This window comes from Anomaloglossus baeobatrachus, chromosome 9, assembly GCF_048569485.1.
Source record: "Anomaloglossus baeobatrachus isolate aAnoBae1 chromosome 9, aAnoBae1.hap1, whole genome shotgun sequence".
Classification (NCBI taxonomy): Eukaryota; Metazoa; Chordata; class Amphibia; order Anura; family Aromobatidae; genus Anomaloglossus; species Anomaloglossus baeobatrachus.
In genome coordinates this window covers 214,215,077-214,237,052 of record NC_134361.1, presented here as the reverse complement: position 1 = coordinate 214,237,052, position 21,976 = coordinate 214,215,077, and the positions used below count along the sequence as shown (strand labels likewise).

The 21,976-nt window shown below is 57.9% G+C and overlaps 1 protein-coding gene across 1 annotated transcript; it reads right to left on the bottom strand.

Annotated features, from left to right (window-relative positions):
• Positions 1-231: 231 nt before the first annotated feature.
• UAP1L1 (UDP-N-acetylglucosamine pyrophosphorylase 1 like 1) lies at positions 232-20,178 on the bottom strand. The gene is made up of 9 exons (XM_075324431.1): positions 19,772-20,178; positions 9,752-9,956; positions 9,134-9,309; positions 8,757-8,929; positions 6,409-6,602; positions 6,109-6,249; positions 5,842-6,027; positions 5,694-5,760; positions 232-1,834 (listed from the first exon to the last, which is right to left on the bottom strand). Exons 1-9 carry the CDS (start codon positions 20,058-20,060, stop codon positions 1,766-1,768), a joined length of 1,500 nt encoding a protein of 499 aa, XP_075180546.1. The 5' UTR covers positions 20,061-20,178; the 3' UTR covers positions 232-1,765.
• Positions 20,179-21,976: the final 1,798 nt, after the last annotated feature.

Sequence of the window (21,976 nt, the reverse complement as noted above, 5' to 3'; positions counted from 1 at the left end):
TCTCCTGCAGCCCCATGCGAGGATCTCCTGCAGCCCCATGCGAGGATCTCCTGCAGCCCACGTGCATTTCTGACAGCCCCGTGCGAGGGATCTCCGCAGCCCAGTGTGTGGACTTCAGACTGCCCCATACATAAATCTGAAACACTGGTGAATATTTTTGCACCAATTCTTTCCTGTTCCCCACAGAATAGGATATTTTTCTATTTTATGCACCAGAAAATCACAACACGATATCATGAATCAGTGCCCAGTTTATTGGAGCGTCTGGAATTACAGTAACGAGGGGAGGATTCACTTCTGTGATTTGTGCCCTCTCCGCTGCCCGGTGTGCCAACCAATATGGGGGCAGCATTGTATGGCACGGCAAATTCTTATAATCCAGCATGTCCAGACCGCGGCGATGGATGACAGCACCTTATCACGTCTTCTGTGCTGGCGGCGCCCACTGCCTTGTGCCCTCCCCATGGATCTGGGCTATAGAGAAGGCGATGGCGGATTTTTGTGATCCTGTAGGTTGAGGTTACATTAAACACCGGGGCTGTATGAATTCTGCAGTTTTGCCAATGTTTGTGATTCTGATCCAAGAAGGATGCAGCAGCTGCGCCTCCCTATGATGGGGCACAGTTTGCTTCTGTATTGCCGCGAATCTGGTGACACGGTACTGGGTGTATGTGGCAGTAACTGACGTGGCATTTACAGGGGTCACCTTACACATATTATATGAAAGCAAGTCTGAAATCCTCCGCCTACCTCATCAGACTGCTGCTCTTTGGCTCCTCCATGCTTTACACTGCAGCTCTGCTTGCTCGGGTTGGCTGCTGGCAGAGGCCAGAGGATGGGGACAGGTTTTACAGCAAGAATAGAGGATTAGAAATGACAGGCAGCGAGAAAGACGTTATAAGAGAAATGCTGCACGGAATAGGGGGGGAAAGGATAAAGCTCCCTTATTGTCCACAGCAACCAATCACAGAGCAGCTTTTATTTTCCAGGAGCAGTGTAAGAGATGAAAGCTGTGCTGTGATTGGTTGCTATTGCTGATGACCAGGTTTATAAATCTGCTCCATGCTATTGTACCCCCATTATCATTCCTTTATTGGTTTGCAGGGGAAGATGCTGATGTGTAGCTTTTGCCGCCATCTTGCCCTGCGGCTTCATACAAAACTGAAGTCCTGCAAATCCCCCAAAAGTTGGCACCGCGTGCCAGCGACCGCAGGGCAAATCCCCCAAAAGTAAAAATTATAAAAAAAAAAAAAAGTTAACAAATATTAAAAATATATAAATGGTTGAAGTCGTCTCCACCCCCCACTTTTTGCAATAAAAAAAATAATAATAATTTGCATCGTCGCGTCCGTATAAGCGCAATCTATGAAAATATAAGGTAATTATAGGGACCCGACGGGAACCGCATGAAGAAAAATCAATGACAGAATTACCGTCCTTTTATATGTATCCGAAAATGGTGTCAATGAAAACATAAGGTCTGAAATAAGGGAGGAAAAATGAAAAAACGGAAATTAGGGAAGGGGGAGGGGGGGGACCCTGAAATATCGGGGTGATATGGCTGCCGAGCTGCAGTATTCACGATTTCCTAAAATGTGCACCATGTGAAGCCGACGTCCAGCACCGACCTCCGTGGTGACCGCCCTCGTTTTTGGTTGCATAGTAAGTTGCTGATACAGAAGGCAGTGATTGTCGGTCCTCGAATCGTAAGGCACAATGGCTCCCCCGCGTGCCCACCATGCCGGCAGCAGATCTTCATTGCTTCCTACACCTTCTGGACGTCCAGGATGAAGGGGGACGAGATTTCCTTCTTACTCAGATGCAAGTCTAGGCCCTGCAAGCAAAACACATCGAATACGTGTCACAGCCGGGGACAGAGGACGGATGAGACCCGAAATAACTGTCCGGACCCCAGCACCTAATACCCCCAAATCTGAAAAAAACAGGAAATAATATATAAAATAAATATAATCTACTGTTAATATTCAGGACCTTGGGGGTTGTCTTGAGATCACTGTATGATCAGCAGGGGTCCGCTGCGGCCCCCTCCAACTGCCACAGAGGTGCGAAGACTAAAGGGGGCTTTACACACTACGACATCGCTAATGCGGAGTCGTTGGGGTCACGGAATTTGTGACGCACATCCAGACGCAGTAACGATGCCGTTGCGTGTGACACCTATGAGCGATTTTGTATCGTCGCAAAAACGTGCAAAATCGCTCATCGGTGACATGGGGGTCCATTCTCAAATATCGTTACTGCAGCAGCACACATCGCTCCGTGTGATGCCGCAGGAACGAGGAAGCTCATCTTACCTGCCTCCCCGCCGCTATGCTGAAGGAAGGAGGTGGGCGGGATGTTACGTTCCGCTCATCTCCGCCCCTCCGCTTTTATTGGGCGGCGATTCAGTGACGCTGCAGTGACGCTGAACGAACCACCCCTTTAGAAAGGAGGCGGTTCGCCGGTCACAGCGACGTAGCTAGGCAGGTAAGTCCGTGTGACGGGTCTGGGCGATGTTGTGCGGCACGGGCAGCGATTTGCCCGTGTCGCACAACAGATGGGGGCGGGTACCCACGCTAGCGATATCGGTACCGATATCGCAGTGTGTAAAGCAGCCTTTAGTCTTAGTGACGTTTTCGCCGTAGGCCACGTGGGACACCACATATTCTATATTTTTACAGTTTTGCCCATTGTAGGGATCGGTCTGAATCTTAAGGAGTACCCTTTAACTACCATATTTTTCAGATTATAAGACACACTTTTCCTCCCAAAAAATTGGAAGGAAAATGAGGGGTGCGCCTTAAAATCCAAATGTAGCTTACCGGAGGGTGGGGTCACAGGAGGCCGGGCAATGCTGTGCTGCGGGTGCTGTTCTGGGCAGCGGGTGGTGAGGCACGGGTCATTCTGAAGATGTGGGCGGTGAGGGCTTCAAGTAATGGCACCCAGAGTCGGCGCGTGTGCAGATGGAGCTCTCATCTGCACATGCGCCGTATCCGGCCCATTGATCTCCCAGCAGTAGACTTAAGGAAAATGGCACATGCGCAGATGAGATCTCGACTAATCACTGAGCCGATTGAGTTATCGGCTCAGTGATTAGTCGAGATCTCATCTGCGCACGCGCAGACTCCGGCCGCCATTTCATTGAAGGCCACACCGCTGACATCTTTAGAATGGCCCGTGCCTCGCAGCCAGCAGCGAGCACCAGCACAGAGCAGCGACGCCTGCCCCAGTGAGCATCTGGGCCCCCCTTTGCACCACCCGCAGCATCGCCATACTCCAGGACCACCGCTGCTGCCCCTCCTCCCCGGTAAGACCCCACCAGATTATAAAACAGACCCCATATTTTTTATTATTTTAATTTTTTTATTTACCTTTTTTTGTCTCTAAATTTGGGGTGCGTCTTATAATCTGGTGCGTCTTATAAAATGAAAACTACGGTATTCGGCAACATCCAGTGTACACGTATGGCGCATGTGTGCACTTATTGTAAAAGCCAAAACCACCTCATACAACGAGGGTGCCTGCAGTGTTATACAGCCAGCACCAGAGAAGTGATGAAACCAGCTCTGATCCCAACAGGTTACCTTCCTAGGCTAAGTTCACATTTCCGTTGTTTTGCATCAGTCACATGCGTTGCTTGACGCATGTGACTGATGCGTTGTACAACGGATGACAAAGAAAAGAATTTCATTGTCGGACTCCGTTGTGTGCGGGGGGCGGAGTTTGGGGGGGGGGGCGGAGCTGAGGACGTCAGTGCCGCGGTCTGCATGGCTGGGGACAGGTGAGTGAGAGTGTGTGTGTGTGTGTGTGTGTGGGTGTACATGCGGAGTGCGGGAGGGGGCGGAGCGCGAGGGGGCGGAGCCGAGCGTGGCTGTGGAGCTGAGGACGTCAGTGCCGCGGTCTGCATGGTTGGGGACAGGTGAGTGTGTGTGTGTACATGCGGAGTGCGGGAGGGGGCGGAGCCGAGTGGTGAAGTGTCTGGCTCCTTGCACACTGTATCCAGGGTAAATATCGAGTAACTAAAAGCAAAGCACTTTTTGCTTGGTTACCCGATATTTATCTTGGATACCAGCATACACCGCTTAGCGCTGGCTCCCTGCACACTGTAAATATCGGGTAACTAACCAAAGCGCATTGCTTGGTTACCCGATGTGTATCCTGGTTACAGGGGCAGGGAGCCAGAGAGCGCATGCGCAGCAAAATCGTACGGATCGCGCTGCTCAAAAAACGTTACAGGCTGCGTTGCTCCCGCCCGGTGGTCAATTAAAAAACGACTGACCGCGACGCAGTGGATGCAACGCAGCATCATCAGTCGCAATCCGTGACTAATAGAAGCCTATGGGGAAAAACAGGATTCCTGCAAAATATTGTGCAGGATACCGCAATTCCTCAAGGCGACGGATTGTGACTGATGCAAAACAACGGAAGTGTGAACCTAGCCTTAGGGGCACTTTGCACGCTGCGACATCGCAGGCCGATGCTGCGATGCCGAGCGCGATAGTCCCCGCCCCCATCGCAGCGGCGATATCCTTGTGATAACTGCCGTAGCGAACATTATCGCTACGGCAGCTTCACATGGACTCACCTGTCCTGCGACCGGCGCTCTGGCCGGCGACCCGCCTCCTTATTAAGGAGACGGGTCGTATGGCGTCACTGCGACGTCCCACGGCAGGCGGCCAATAGGAGCGGAGGGGCGGAGATGAGCGGGATGTAAACATCCCGCCCACCTCCTTCCTTCCGCATATCCTATGGAAGCCGCGGTGATGCCGGTAGGAGATGTTCCTCGCTCCTGCGGCCTCACACACAGCGATGTGTGCTGCCGCAGGAACGAGGAACAACATCAGACCGTCGCGTCAGCGTAATCATGGATTACGCTGACGCTGCACCGATGATACGATTACGACGCTTTTGCGCTCGTTAATCGTATCATCGAGACTTTACACACTACAATGTCGCATGCGATGCCGGAAGTACGTCATTTTCAATTTGACCCCACCGACATTGCACCTGCGATGTCGTAGTGTGCAAAGTGCCCCTTAGATGCTGCTGCCGCCAATCGTACAATGGCATTTAAACTGGTTGTCCGCTACTAGGACAACCCCCTTCTGATTCCACATATTTCCCGTAGGTAAAATATAAAAAGCTTATACTCGCCTCTGGTGGTGGTGGCGTGGTTCCAGCGTTGTCCAGGCTCGCACTCCTGGGGTTCACATGACATTGTGACGTAATGTAAGCCCCACGTCCATTCATTGCTGGCTTCTATCTCCCAGCCTTTGAACAAATGAGTCAATCAACAGGAAGGAGCGCAGAGGTTGCCACTCACTTCATGTTGATTGCTCTACGGTAGAAGCTAACGGTGACTGGACGCGGGGTTCACATTACGTCACAACGTCGCGTGAGCCCGGACACTGCTGGAACCATGCCACCACCGGAGGGGAGTATAATCTTTTTATATTCTACCTGGGGGAGATATGTGGAATCAGAAGGGGTTGTCCTAGTAGTGGACACCCCCTTTAAGAGGTTGGAAACTTAAGCATCAGAAGGGCCACCTAACCATTCCACAAAAGGACTACAGTGTTTTGGTGTCATGGCAGATTTCTTGGGGTGCGTGTCCCTTTAAGAAGCAGACACTGAGGGGCGAGGTGCCCGTGTATGGGGCATCACCACGTGTGCGTTTCTCTCACACCACTCACCTCTCCAAAATATGAGATTAGTGGGGAAATCTCGCAGATCACGGGGGGATCTTCCGCTTCGGACACCCTATAAAGAGGGGAGATGTAAACGTATCATAAGCAGAGGGGCTGCGGTGAAATGTCCGGGCGCAGCTCGCTGAATACTGACCTGGAGCCCTCTTCTATGGCGCAGCCTTCGGCATCGGTAAACTTCGCCCCGGCCCGCAGAGCCCAGCGGTAGTGCTGCCACAGGAGCGAGCGCCGCGCTGTGCTCGGCGTGTCCTTATCCGCGGTATCTGCATTTTTTAAAGGGGAGAATTCTTCTTCTCTGACAACTTCGAAAGCCACAAAGTTACTACAAATGAAGAGAGAAGACGGGATCATCCATACCGGCGTCGGTCCGCAGCGGCCGGGCGCGGCGTGCACAATCACTCACTTGGCAAACTGGAAGACATCAAACACAAACTTCTCCATCTTTATTCCGTTGGGTCGCGTGGGCTTCACCAGGTTTCCCTCTTCATCCACGTAGGGGACTTTCTTGATGGCTACGTGGTACCCCAGGCGCTCCCCGAGGGTCCTGAGGGAGGGGAACAAGGGGGAGTAATACAAAGTAATGGTCGCATCTGGCATGTTTTTTCACCGGGCGATAAGCGGCTGCCATGCACGTGTGGCGTCCTTATCTCTGGAGGTCCCAATGATTGGCCACTGGACAGTATAGAGCGGATCAGAGACTGACCCGGCCATGTTCTTCAGGAAGTCCAGGGTGAAGAAATGGTTGCAGATGCTGCCGGCGTTGTAGGTCAGGCTGCCATCGGGGTTGCGCTTCTCAGCGGTGTCGGGGCTGATCTCGCTGTACTCCACAACCTGGTAGACGCCATCCACCTGGCACACCACCCCGACCGGCTCCGATGGATACGCCTTCTCCACCACCTGAAATATCATCAGGGACAATGACCCCATCATCCAATCGTAAAGGGAAACGATCAGCAAATATAAAAAAAGGGGCAACAAGTGTGGCCTCTATACAAAAATGGTGGGATATGGGATACACCAGTGAGGATTAGTGGGGTCTCTGTGACCCACCAGCCCCAGGATATCCCATCAATGGGTCTATGATCTAAACCCTATTTATGGAGCTGTCCAGACCCAGTATAAAAGGGGTACGGAAAGTATTCACACCCCTGTACATTTTTCACTCTTTGTTTCATTGCAGCCATTTGGTAAATTCTCATTAATGTACACTCTGCCCCCCATCTTGACAGAAAAAACACAGAAATGTAGAAATTTTTGCAAATTTATTAAACAAGAAAAACTGAAATATCCCATGGTCATAAGTATTCAGCCCCTTTGCTCAGACACTCATATGTAAGGCCGGTTTCACACATTCGGCTTTTCGCCGGTTTGCCGGATCCGGCGCTCTCCCGTACAGACAATACAGTACAGTGACAGCGCTGTAACTTCCGGGTCACATGCGCCGGTCACATGACAGCACGTGACCGGCGCTTGTTGCGCTGTCACTGTACTGTAGTCACTGTATGGGAGAGCGCCTGATCCGGCAAACCGGCGAAAAGCCGGATGTGTGAAACCGGCCTAAGTCACATGCTGTCCATTTCCTTGTGATCTTCCTTGAGATGTTTCTGCTCCTTCATTGGAGTGCAGCTGTGTGTAATTAAACTGATAGGACGTGATTTGGAAAGGCGCACACCTATATAAGACCTCACAGCTCACACTGCATGTCATACCAAATGAGGATCATGAGGTCAAAGGAACTGCCCAAGGAGCTCAGAGACAGAATTGTGGCAAGGCACAGATCTGGCCAAGGTTACAAAAGAATTTCTGAAGTGCTCAAGGTTCCTAAGAGCCCAGGCCTCCATAATCCTTAAATGGAAGAAGTTTGGGACCAGCAGAACTCTTCCTAGACCCGGCCGTCCAGCCAAACTGAGCAATCGTGGGAGAAGAGCCTTGGTTAGAGAGGTAAAGAAGAACCCCAAGATCACTGTGGCTGAGCTCCAGAGATGTAGTAGGGAGATGAGAGAAAGTTACACAAAGTCACCTATCACTGCAGCCTCCACCAGTCGAGCCTTTATGGCAGTGACCCGACGGAAGCCTCTCCTCAGTGCAAGACATATGAATACCGCATAGAGATTGCAAAAAAAAACACGTGAAGGACTCCCAGACTATGAGAAATAAGATTCTATGGTCTGATGAGACGAAGATAGAACTTTATGGTGATAATTCTAAGCGGTATGTGTGGAGAAAATCAGGCACCGCTCATCACCTGCCCAATACAATCCCCACAGTGAAGCATGGTGGAGGCAGCATCATGCTATGGGGGCAGGAACAGGACAACTGGCTGCAATTGAAGGAAAGATGAATGCGGCCAAGTACAGAGATATCCTGGAAGAAAACCTCTTCCAGATGCTCTGGACCTCAGACTTGGCCGAAGGTTCACCTTCCAACAAGACAGTGACCCTAAGCACACAGCTAAAATAACAAAGGAGCGGCTTCAGAACAACTCTGTGGCCATTCTTGACCGGCCCAGCCAGAGCCCTGACCTAAACCCAATTGAGCATCTCTGGAGAGAGACCTGAAAATGGCGTCCACCAACGTTCACCATCCAACCTGACGGAACTGGAGAGGATCTGCAAGGAAGAATGGCCGAGGAGCCCCGAATCCAGGATCCCAAGAAGACTCATGGCTGTACTAGCTCAAAAGGGAGGGCAAAGGGGCTGAATACTTATGACCATGGGATAGTTCAGTTTTTTCTTGTTTAATGAATTTGCAAATATTTCTACATTTCTGTTTTTTCTGTCAGGATGGGGGATGGGGGCAGAGTGCACATTACTGAGAAAAAATACCAAATGGCTGCAATGAAACAAAGAGAAAAATTTAAAGGGGTCTGAATACTTTCCGTACCCGCTGTAAAGTGGAAAAGTGCAAGTTCACCATGGGTGGGCACATTAATTTGACCGCAGCGAGTATCGAATCTGGGCACAATATTGGCCATGGACGGCTTCCCAATGTGAGGTTGCATTGCTCCGATCAGGCCTGGACAACCCCTTTAAGAACCATCTGCTGACTGACCTTAGCTCCACAGTCGGCCCCTTTGGACACACAGAAGCCCACGAACATGGGATCGGCCATCTTCACCAGTATATTGTCCACACAGTACACGTGGATGTAGCAGATGCCTCGCGCCTCCAGGTCTTCCAGTATGCGGTTGTCGGCCAGGGCTCGGTACAGGCCGCCGTTACCATCTAGAATGGCACAAATGGTATATATATATGGAAACCGCTGAACAGGCAATTCCCTCATCTAATGCCATCAGACGCAGGTTACAGCAGCCTATAGACGGTCTGCAAATACAGAAGGAGGGATTGCTATTTATGCGATTTCCCTCTATATTGGAGGACAGATGCCCCAGGGCCACGTACAGCACAATCTGCTCCCCCCCGAATTACCTGGAGCCATCGCAACCTTGTCCTTTCGCTCCAAAATGGCACGTCCATCGAACCCGACCGCAGGCAGCATCCTCTGCTCAAACATGACGACATCCGCCCGATCAATGCCGAAAAAGTTGTGTTCCTCGAAAAACCTCTGCGTGGGGTCCAGGGTGAACTCGCTGGTCATGATGTACCTGGGGGGTAAGGGGCGAGAATCAATGTACAGGCCTTGAAGCTGCCGGCAGCGGCGTTGCAATGCATTGTGGGAGCGCCTCCCCCCACACGCGCGCCACCCCCCACCATGGCACGGTGCCCCCCCACACACGCGCCGCCCCCCCACCATAGCACGGTGCCCCCCACACACGCACGCGCCGCCCCCCCCCCCACACAGGTGCCGCCCCACACACACACACGCGCCGCCCCTCACCATGGCACGGTGCCACTCATACACACGCAGCCCCTCTCACACGCGCTGCCCCTCACCATGGCACGGTGCCCCTCATACACACGCAGCCCCTCACCATGGCACGGTGCCCCTCATACGCACGCAGCCCCCCCATACGCACGCAGCCCCCCCCATACGCACGCCCCCCCCCCATACGCACGCCGCCCCCCCATACGCATGCTGCCCCTCACCATGGCACGGTACACTGCACCGAGTGCTTGTCTCCGGCCAGCCGCTGCAGACGCAGGATGCGCTCCGCCTGGATCTGGTACAGAGTCTTTCCACTGGGTAGCCCCACATTGTACATTCCTTTGGGGTACGTCACCCCCAGACGTGTGCCCTGACCCCCGGCCAGCAGCAGGACGGCCACCTTATTCTGTGAGATCTGGCGGTAACCTGGAAGACATGAGCATTAGTCTGAGGCCACAGCCCCGCCGGCCACCACAGCCCCGCCAACCACCACAGCCCCGCCGGCCACCACAGCCCCGCCAACCACCACAGCCCCGCCAACCACCACAGCCCCGCCAACCACCACAGCCCCGCCAACCACCACAGCCCCGCCAACCACCACAGCCCCGCCGGCCACCACAGCCCCGCCAACCACCACAGCCCCGCCAACCACCACAGCCCCGCCAACCACCACAGCCCCGCCGGCCACCACAGCCCCGCCGGCCACCACAGCCCCGCCAACCACCACAGCCCCGCCGGCCACCACAGCCCCGCCGGCCACCACAGCCCCGCCGGCCACCACAGCCCCGCCGGCCACCATCATACACAGGAGACGTCCGATACTCCGCCACCTCATCCGGTCCGTGTGTCGCCTCCTGCAGTTATACCGAGGTCAGGTAGTGTCCTGTGATTATGGAAACAGTATATACAGTGCAGTATACAGCGTACAGTGAGCACTGCACAGTATATAGAGAAGCCGCTGACCGGGCACAATACCAGGAAGGAACGAGAGCGGCCGACATCACAAGACAAGGCCCGTATCCTGAAAGGCCCCTCAAACCAGTGATGCCTGACCCTGGGGGGAGGGGGGACAATGTATATAATGGACACGCCGAGGGGGTCAACGTATATAATGGTCACACAGGGGGAGCACAAAATATATAATGGTCACACAGGGGGGCACAAAATATATAATGGTCACACAGGGGGGCACAAAATATATAATGATCACACAGGGGGACACAAAATATATAATGGTCACACTGGGGGGCACAGAATATATAATGGTCACACTGGGGGGCACAGAATATATAATGGTCACACTGGGGGGCACAGAATATATAATGGTCACACTGGGGGGCACAGAATATATAATGGTCACACTGGGGGGCACAGAATATATAATGGTCACACCGGGGGGGCACAGTATATATAATGGTCACACTGGGGGACACAAAATATATAATGGTCACACTGGGGGGCACAGAATATATAATGGTCACACTGGGGGGCACAGAATATATAATGGTCACACTGGGGGACACAGAATATATAATGGTCACACTGGGGGGCACAGAATATATAATGGTCACACTGGGGGGCACAGAATATATAATGGTCACACCGGGGGGGCACAGAATATATAATGGTCACACTGGGGGACACAAAATATATAATGGTCACACTGGGGGGCACAGAATATATAATGGTCACACTGGGGGGCACAGAATATATAATGGTCACACAGGGGGGCATAGAATATATAATGGTCACACTGGGGGGCACAAAATATATAATGGTCACACAGGGGGGCACAGAATATATAATGGTCACACTGGGGGGCACAGAATATATAATGGTCACACTGGGGGGCACAAAATATATAATGGTCACACTGGGGGGCACAAAATATATAATGGTCACACTGGGGGGCACAAAATATATAATGGTCACACTGGGGGGCACAAAATATATAATGGTCACACTGGGGGACACAGAATATATAATGGTCACACTGGGGGACACAGAATATATAATGGTCACACAGGGGGGCACAGAATATATAATGGTCACACTGGGGGACACAGAATATATAATGGTCACACTGGGGGACACAGAATATATAATGGTCACACTGGGGGGCACAGAACATATAATGGTCACACTGGGGGACACAGAATATATAATGGTCACACTGGGGGACACAGAATATATAATGGTCACACTGGGGGACACAGAATATATAATGGTCACACTGGGGGACACAGAATATATAATGGTCACACTGGGGGGCACAGAACATATAATGGTCACACTGGGGGACACAGAATATATAATGGTCACACTGGGGGACAAAGAATATATAATGGTCACACTGGGGGACAAAGAATATATAATGGTCACACTGGGGGACACAGAATATATAATGGTCACACTGGGGGACACAGAATATATAATGGTCACACTGGGGGGCACAGAACATATAATGGTCACACTGGGGGACACAGAACATATAATGGTCACACTGGGGGACACAGAATATATAATGGTCACACTGGGGGACAAAGAATATATAATGGTCACACTGGGGGACAAAGAATATATAATGGTCACACTGGGGGACAAAGAATATATAATGGTCACACTGGGGGACACAGAATATATAATGGTCACACTGGGGGGCACAGAATATATAATGGTCACACTGGGGGGCACAGAACATATAATGGTCACACTGGGGGACACAGAATATATAATGGTCACACTGGGGGACACAGAATATATAATGGTCACACTGGGGGGCACAGAACATATAATGGTCACACTGGGGGACACAGAACATATAATGGTCACACTGGGGGACACAGAATATATAATGGTCACACTGGGGGACAAAGAATATATAATGGTCACACTGGGGGACAAAGAATATATAATGGTCACACTGGGGGACAAAGAATATATAATGGTCACACTGGGGGACACAGAATATATAATGGTCACACTGGGGGGCACAGAATATATAATGGTCACACTGGGGGGCACAGAACATATAATGGTCACACTGGGGGACACAGAGTATATAATGGTCACACTGGGGGACACAGAATATATAATGGTCACACTGGGGGACACAATATATAATGGTCACACTGGGGGACACAGAATATATAATGGTCACACAGGGGGGGCACAAAATACATAATGGTCATATCGGGGGGCACAAAATATAAAATGGTCACACTGGGGGGCACAGCACAAAAAATGGTCACAGCGCATATAATGGTCACACAGGAGGGCACAGAATATATCGGGGGCACAGCGGCAGGCGTGGATTGACCTTCATATTATTGCAGATTTTACTGGGTACAAAGTTCTGTAAATTACAAGACACTGCGATATGGCACAATATAACGGAGCCTGGCAGCGGATTACACAGCGTGGTGGCTGCACCCGGGTGCAAGGTCTCACAGATAACTGCACTAATGCCATGTGAGGAAGCAGGGGGCTCACAGTGATGTTATTGGGGGGCTCACAGAGGTGTTATTGGGGTACGCACAGCAGTGTGCAGGACGCCTCGTATTTAGCTATAGTCAGACCCTCACCGCTGCTCTCATCACTCCTCCCGTCTGAGTAAATCCTTCTGTTATTGGGGCGCACTGATATTAGGTTGAATATTAATCACCTCGTTATTTACAGACACTGGGTTCATCGTGATCATGGGGCGCTGCCTAACCTGGAGAAAGGCTGTATAATCATCAGAGTGCACTGATTGTGGGGGGCTCGCTGCAGCCAATGTACACCAAATAGTGGGGTACAGGCCACTTCTAGGGTGCACGGCAGTGACTGATGTTCTGTCTGTGGAGGTCACCCTACTATAGGAATTGTTGGGTCCTGGGGTAAAACATTCTCTGGTGATTGTGAGATACCCATTATTTTATTGCCTGTGGGGCATTTGCTGTTTTTGGGGTTCACAGTTCTATAGTCATTGTGGGGCTCCCTGTAATAAAAATTGTAGAGTACTTGCTATTTTGCACTATTCTATATTGATTGTGGGGTGCTGGCCGATTTAAGGTTCACTCTTCTATAATGAGTTTGGATTTTCTCTATAGCATTACTGGGGTCTGGTACAGTGATAGTGGGGTGAACAATATTTTTTGAGATTCTCTTGTAGATTATAATGGGGCCCAGTCACTATCATACCCAATTCAGGTCACTCCCCCAGCTCCTCCTCCTGGGGTCTCAGCTTCAGGTCTCTCCCCCTCTTCCTGCCAGGCTCTCCGCTCCTCGAGTCACCCCCCCCACAGGTCCTTGGGTCTCTCCCCCGCTCCTCCCCGGGTTCTCCGCTCCTCCGGTCACTCACCCTCCTCCTCCCCGGGCTCTCCGCTCCTCCGGTCACTCGCCCTCCTCCTCCCCGGGTTCTCCGCTCCTCCGGTCACTCACCCTCCTCCTCCCCGGGCTCTCCGCTCCTCCGGTCACTCACCCTCCTCCTCCCCGGGCTCTCCGCTCCTCCGGTCACTCGCCCTCCTCCTCCCCGGGCTCTCCGCTCCTCCGGTCACTCACCCTCCTCCTCCCCGGGCTCTCCGCTCCTCCGGACACTCACCCTCCTCCTCTCCGGGCTCTCCGCTCCTCCTCCGGTCACTCACCCTCCTCCTCCCCGGGCTTTCCGTTCCTCCTCCAGACACTCACCCTCCTCCTCCCCGGGCTCTCCGCTCCTCCGGTCACTCACCCTCCTCCTCCCCGGGCTCTCCGCTCCTCCGGTCACTCACCCTCCTCCTCCCCGGGCTCTCCGCTCCTCCTCCCCGGGCTCTCCGCTCCTCCGGACACTCACCCTCCTCCTCCCCGGGCTCTCCGCTCCTCCGGTCACTCAGCCTCCTCCTCCCTGGGCTCTCCGCTCCTCCGGTCACTCGCCCGCCTCCTCCCCGGGCTCTCCGCTCCTCCGGTCACTCGCCCTCTTCCTCCCCTTGCTCTCCGCTCCTCCGGTCACTCGCCCTCCTCCTCCCCGGGCTCTCCACTCCTCCGGTCACTCGCCCTCTTCCTCCCCTTGCTCTCCGCTCCTCCGGTCACTCGCCCTCCTCCTCCCCGGGCTCTCCGCTCCTCCTCCGGTCACTCGCCCTCCTCCTCCCCGGGCTCTCCGCTCCTCCTCCGGTCACTCACCCTCTTCCCCCCCTTGCTCTCCGCTCCTCCGGTCACTCACCCTCCTCCTCCCCGGGCTCTCCGGCCACTCACCCTCCTCCTCCCCGGGCTCTCCGGTCCTCCGGTCACTCGCCCTCCTCCTCCCCGGGCTCTCCGCTCCTCCGGTCACTCACCCTCCTCCTCCCAGGCTCTCCGCTCCTCCTCCGGTCACTCACCCTCCTCCTCCCCGGGCTCTCCGCTCCTCCTCCGGTCACTCACCCTCCTCCTCCCCGGGCTCTCCGCTCCTCCTCCGGTCACTCACCCTCCTCCTCCCAGGCTCTCCGCTCCTCCTCCGGTCACTCAGCCTCCTCCTCCCTGGGCTCTCCGCTCCTCCGGTCACTCGCCCGCCTCCTCCCCGGGCTCTCCGCTCCTCCGGTCACTCGCCCTCTTCCTCCCCTTGCTCTCCGCTCCTCCGGTCACTCGCCCTCTTCCTCCCCGGGCTCTCCGCTCCTCCGGTCACTCGCCCTCCTCCTCCCCGGGCTCTCCGCTCCTCCTCCGGTCACTCACCCTCTTCCCCCCCTTGCTCTCCGCTCCTCCGGTCACTCACCCTCCTCCTCCCCGGGCTCTCCAGCCACTCACCCTCCTCCTCCCCGGGCTCTCCGGTCCTCCGGTCACTCGCCCTCCTCCTCCCCGGGCTCTCCGCTCCTCCGGTCACTCACCCTCCTCCTCCCAGGCTCTCCGCTCCTCCTCCGGTCACTCACCCTCCTCCTCCCCGGGCTCTCCGCTCCTCCTCCGGTCACTCACCCTCCTCCTCCCCGGGCTCTCCGCTCCTCCTCCGGTCACTCACCCTCCTCCTCCCCGGGCTCTCCGCTCCTCCTCCGGTCACTCACCCTCCTCCTCCCAGGCTCTCCGCTCCTCCTCCGGTCACTCAGCCTCCTCCTCCCTGGGCTCTCCGCTCCTCCGGTCACTCGCCCGCCTCCTCCCCGGGCTCTCCGCTCCTCCGGTCACTCGCCCTCTTCCTCCCCTTGCTCTCCGCTCCTCCGGTCACTCGCCCTCTTCCTCCCCGGGCTCTCCGCTCCTCCGGTCACTCGCCCTCCTCCTCCCCGGGCTCTCCGCTCCTCCTCCGGTCACTCGCCCTCCTCCTCCCCGGGCTCTCCGCTCCTCCTCCGGTCACTCACCCTCTTCCCCCCCTTGCTCTCCGCTCCTCCGGTCACTCACCCTCCTCCTCCCCGGGCTCTCCGGTCACTCACCCTCCTCCTCCCCGGGCTCTCCGCTCCTCCGGTCACTCGCCCTCCTCCTCCCCGGGCTCTCCGCTCCTCCGGTCACTCGCCCTCCTCCTCCCCGGGCTCTCCGCTCCTCCGGTCACTCGCCCTCCTCCTCCCCGGGCTCTCCGCTCCTCCGGTCACTCGCCCTCCTCCTCCCCGGGCTCTCCGCTCCTCCTCCGGTCACTCACCCTCCTCCTCCCAGGCTCTCCGCTCCTCCTCCGGTCACTCACCCTCTTCCTCCCCTTGCTCTCCGCTCCTCCGGTCACTCACCCTCCTCCTCCCAGGCTCTCCGCTCCTCCTCCGGTCACTCACCCTCCTCCTCCCAGGCTCTCCGCTCCTCCTCCGGTCACTCGCCCTCCTCCTCCCCGGGCTCTCCGCTCCTCCTCCGGTCACTCACCCTCCTCCTCCCCGGGCTCTCCGCTCCTCCTCCGGTCACTCACCCTCCTCCTCTCAGGCTCTCCGCTCCTCCTCCGGTCACTCACCCTCCTCCTCCCCGGGCTCTCCGCTCCTCCTCCGGTCCCTCACCCTCCTCCTCCCCGGGCTCTCCGCTCCTCCTCCGGTCACTCACCCTCCTCCTCCCCGGGCTCTCCGCTCCTCCTCCGGTCACTCGCCCTCCTCCTCCCCGGGCTCTCCGCTCCTCCTCCGGTCACTCACCCTCCTCCTCCCCGGGCTCTCCGCTCCTCCTCCGGTCACTCACCCTCCTCCTCCCCGGGCTCTCCGCTCCTCCTCCGGTCACTCACCCTCTTCCTCCCCTTGCTCTCCGCTCCTCCTCCGGTCACTCACCCTCCTCCTCCCCTTGCTCTCCGCTCCTCCTCCAGTCACTCACCCTCCTCCTCCCCGGGCTCTCCGCTCCTCCTCCAGTCACTCACCCTCCTCCTCCCCGGGCTCTCCGCTCCTCCTCCAGTCACTCACCCTCCTCCTCCCCGGGCTCTCCGCTCCTCCTCCGGTCACTCACCCTCTTCCTCCCCTTGCTCTCCGCTCCTCCTCCGGTCACTCACCCTCCTCCTCCCCTTGCTCTCCGCTCCTCCTCCAGTCACTCACCCTCCTCCTCCCCGGGCTCTCCGCTCCTCCTCCAGTCACTCACCCTCCTCCTCCCCGGGCTCTCCGCTCCTCCTCCGGTCACTCACCCTCCTCCTCCCCGGGCTCTCCGCTCCTCCTCCGGTCACTCGCCCTCCTCCTCCCCGGGCTCTCCGCTCCTCCTCCAGTCACTCACCCTCCTCCTCCCCGGGCTCTCCGCTCCTCCTCCGGTCACTCACCCTCTTCCTCCCCTTGCTCTCCGCTCACTCACCCTCCTCCTCCCAGGCTCTCCGCTCCTCCTCCAGTCACTCACCCTCCTCCTCCCCGGGCTCTCCGCTCCTCCTCCGGTCACTCACCCTCCTCCTCCCCTTGCTCTCCGCTCCTCCTCCAGTCACTCACACTCACCCTCCTCCTCCCCGGGCTCTCCGCTCCTCCTCCAGTCACTCACCCTCCTCCTCCCCGGGCTCTCCGCTCCTCCTCCGGTCACTCACCCTCCTCCTCCCCGGGCTCTCCGCTCCTCCTCCGGTCACTCGCCCTCCTCCTCCCCGGGCTCTCCGCTCCTCCTCCGGTCACTCACCCTCCTCCTCCCAGGCTCTCCGCTCCTCCTCCGGTCACTCACCCTCCTCCTCCCCGGGCTCTCCGCTCCTCCTCCGGTCACTCACCCTCCTCCTCCCCGGGCTCTCCGCTCCTCCTCCGGTCACTCACCCTCCTCCTCCCCGGGCTCTCCGCTCCTCCTCCGGTCACTCGCCCTCCTCCTCCCCGGGCTCTCCGCTCCTCCTCCGGTCACTCACCCTCCTCCTCCCCGGGCTCTCCGCTCCTCCTCCGGTCACTCACCCTCCTCCTCCCCGGGCTCTCCGCTCCTCCTCCGGTCACTCACCCTCTTCCTCCCCTTGCTCTCCGCTCCTCCTCCGGTCACTCACCCTCCTCCTCCCCTTGCTCTCCGCTCCTCCTCCAGTCACTCACCCTCCTCCTCCCCGGGCTCTCCGCTCCTCCTCCAGTCACTCACCCTCCTCCTCCCCGGGCTCTCCGCTCCTCCTCCAGTCACTCACCCTCCTCCTCCCCGGGCTCTCCGCTCCTCCTCCGGTCACTCACCCTCTTCCTCCCCTTGCTCTCCGCTCCTCCTCCGGTCACTCACCCTCCTCCTCCCCTTGCTCTCCGCTCCTCCTCCAGTCACTCACCCTCCTCCTCCCCGGGCTCTCCGCTCCTCCTCCAGTCACTCACCCTCCTCCTCCCCGGGCTCTCCGCTCCTCCTCCGGTCACTCACCCTCCTCCTCCCCGGGCTCTCCGCTCCTCCTCCGGTCACTCGCCCTCCTCCTCCCCGGGCTCTCCGCTCCTCCTCCAGTCACTCACCCTCCTCCTCCCCGGGCTCTCCGCTCCTCCTCCGGTCACTCACCCTCTTCCTCCCCTTGCTCTCCGCTCACTCACCCTCCTCCTCCCAGGCTCTCCGCTCCTCCTCCAGTCACTCACCCTCCTCCTCCCCGGGCTCTCCGCTCCTCCTCCGGTCACTCACCCTCCTCCTCCCCTTGCTCTCCGCTCCTCCTCCAGTCACTCACCCTCCTCCTCCCCGGGCTCTCCGCTCCTCCTCCAGTCACTCACCCTCCTCCTCCCCGGGCTCTCCGCTCCTCCTCCGGTCACTCACCCTCCTCCTCCCCGGGCTCTCCGCTCCTCCTCCGGTCACTCGCCCTCCTCCTCCCCGGGCTCTCCGCTCCTCCTCCGGTCACTCACCCTCCTCCTCCCCGGGCTCTCCGCTCCTCCTCCGGTCACTCACCCTCCTCCTCCCCGGGCTCTCCGCTCCTCCTCCGGTCACTCACCCTCCTCCTCCCAGGCTCTCCGCTCCTCCTCCGGTCACTCACCCTCCTCCTCCCCGGGCTCTCCGCTCCTCCTCCGGTTACTCACCCTCCTCCTCCCCGGGCTCTCCGCTCCTCCTCCGGTCACTCACCCTCCTCCTCCGGTCACTCACCCTCCTCCTCCGCGGGCTCTCCGCTCCTCCCAGGCTCTCCGCTCCTCCTCCGGTCACTCACCCTCCTCCTCCCAGGCTCTCCGCTCCTCCTCCGGTCACTCACCCTCCTCCTCCCAGGCTCTCCGCTCCTCCTCCAGTCACTCACCCTCCTCCTCCCCGGGCTCTCCGCTCCTCCTCCGGTCACTCACCCTCCTCCTCCCAGGCTCTCCGCTCCTCCTCCAGTCACTCACCCTCCTCCTCCCCGGGCTCTCCGCTCCTCCTCCGGTCACTCACCCTCCTCCTCCCAGGCTCTCCGCTCCTCCTCCGGTCACTCACCCTCCTCCTCCCAGGCTCTCCGCTCCTCCTCCGGTCACTCACCCTCCTCCTCCCAGGCTCTCCGCTCCTCCTCCGGTCACTCACCCTCCTCCTCCCCGGGCTCTCCGCTCCTCCTCCGGTCACTCACCCTCCTCCTCCCCGGGCTCTCCGCTCCTCCTCCGGTCACTCACCCTCCTCCTCCCCGGGCTCTCCGCTCCTCCTCCGGTCACTCACCCTCCTCCTCCCCGGGCTCTCCGCTCCTCCCCAGGCTCTCCGCTCCTCCTCCGGTCACTCACCCTCCTCCTCCCCGGGCTCTCCGCTCCTCCCCAGGCTCTCCGCTCCTCCTCCGGTCACTCACCCTCCTCCTCCCCGGACTCTACGCTCCTCCTCCGGTCACTCACCCTCCTCCTCCCCGGGCTCTCCGCTCCTCCCCGGGCTCTCCGCTCCTCCTCCGGTCACTCACCCTCCTCCTCCCCGGGCTCTCCGCTCCTCCTCCGGTCACTCACCCTCCTCCTCCGCGGGCTCTCCGCTCCTCCCCGGGCTCTCCGCTCCTCCTCCGGTCACTCACCCTCCTCCTCCCCAGGCTCTCCGCTCCTCCTCCGGTCACTCACCCTCCTCCTCCCAGGCTCTCCGCTCCTCGGGGTGGCTCCTCCGGACGCTCCCCATGAATTCTGCGGGCACGGGCCGCATCCTGTCGTCCAGCCTCTGGGGGGCGCTGCTCTCCCGCTCATAGGCGTGCTGTGCCCGGCTGCAGTGGTCCCGGAGCTCCCGGGCGTCCAGCAGCCTCAGCTCCCCGAGCAATCCCTCCCGCTGCCCGGAGCCCAGCTCATCCCAGAAGCGCAGCAGCTGCTCCTGCCCGGCCTCCCGCAGCCTCCGCCGGACCTCCCGCTCACACTCCATGGCGCCGGCCCGTTACTATAGAAACCGGAGAGACTGCGGAGCCTCCAGTAACTATGGAGACCAGAAGTTCACTGATCACCTGAGGAACCCGGAGCGGGGGGCGGAGAAAGCCGGAACTGCGGGGGGCGGGCCCTCAGGCGTCACGTGACGAGCCTTCTCCATATAAATCACAGCCCCCACCAGTGTAGTAGACAGTACACAGCGGCCATAACCGTGTGAGGGGCACAGCTCCTGTAAATAACAGTGTCAGCCACAATAATAATAATAATAATAATAATGTAAGCTATAGCTCCCATAAGTGTCAGTCATGGCGCCCTCGTAGCACTGTCTCTCGTGGCGCCCTCATAGCGGTGTCTCTCACTGCGCCCTCATAGCGGTGTCTCTCACTGCGCCCTCATAGCGGTGTCTCTCACAGCGCCCTCATAGCGGTGTCTCTCACAGCGCCCTCATAGCGGTGTCTCTCACTGCGCCCTCATAGCGGTGTCTCTCACTGCGCCCTCGTAGCGGTGTTTCTCACAACGCCCTCATAGCGGTGTCTCTCACTGCGCCCTCATAGCGGTGTCTCTCACTGCGCCCTCGTAGCGGTGTCTCTCACTGCGCCCTCATAGCGGTGTCTCTCACTGCGCCCTCGTAGCAGTGTCTCTCGCGGCGCCCTCGTAGCGGTGTCTCTCGCGGCGCCCTCGTAGCGGTGTCTCTCGCGGCGCCCTCGTAGCGGTGTCTCTCACTGCGCCCTCGTAGCGGTGTCTCTCACTGCGCCCTCGTAGCGGTGTCTCTCGCGGCGCCCTCGTAGCGGTGTCTCTCGCGGCGCCCTCGTAGCGGTGTCTCTCGCGGCGCCCTCGTAGCGGTGTCTCTCGCAGCGCCCTCGTAGCGGTGTCTCTCGCAGCGCCCTCGTAGCGGTGTCTCTCACTGCGCCCTCGTAGCGGTGTCTCTCACTGCGCCCTCGTAGCGGTGTCTCTCACTGCGCCCTCGTAGCGGTGTCTCTCACTGCGCCCTCGTAGCGGTGTCTCTCACTGCGCCCTCGTAGCGGTGTCTCTCACTGCGCCCTCGTAGCGGTGTCTCTCACTGCGCCCTCGTAGCGGTGTCTCTCACAGCGCCCTTATAGCGGTGTCTCTCACTGCGCCCTCGTAGCAGTGTCTCTCACTGCGCCCTTATAGCGGTGTCTCTCACTGCGCCCTTGTAGCGGTGTCTCTTACTGCGCCCTCGTAGCGGTGTCTCTCACTGCGCCCTCGTAGCGGTGTCTCTCACAGCGCCCTCATAGCGGTGTCTCTCACTGCGCCCTTGTAGCGGTGTCTCTCACAGCGCCCTCATAGCGGTGTCTCTCACTGCGCCCTTGTAGTGGTGTCTCTCACAGCGCCCTCATAGCGGTGTCTCTCACTGCGCCCTTGTAGTGGTGTCTCTCACTGCGCCCTCGTAGCGGTGTCTCTCAGGGCGCCCTTGTAGCGGTGTCTCTCGTGGCGCCCTGGTAGCGGTGTTTCTCACTGCGCCCTTGTAGCGGTGTCGGTCACGGAGCCCCTGTAGGTGTCTGAAACGTCGTCCCCGTATCTTTGTCAGACATGGAGGCCTCCATAGTGGTGTAGGCCCCAGCACCTCATAGCGGTGTCTGTCCTGGCGTCCCGAAGTGGTTTTGGTCACTGCTCCCCCGTAGCGGTGTCGGTCACGGAGCCCATGTAGCGGTGTCGCTCACTGCTCCCCTGTAGTAGTTTCGGTCCTGGTGCCCCGAAGCAGTGTTGGTCATGGCACCCCCTAGCCGTATGGATCACTACTCCCCTGTAGCGGTGTCTGTCCCGGCGCCCCGTAGCAGTGTCAGTCAGTAGTTTTCCGTAGCGGTGTCGGTCACTGCTCCCATGTAGATTTTGCGGTCCTGGCGCCCCGTAGTGGTGTTGGTCACTGCTCCCCTGTAGCGGTGTCGGTCACTG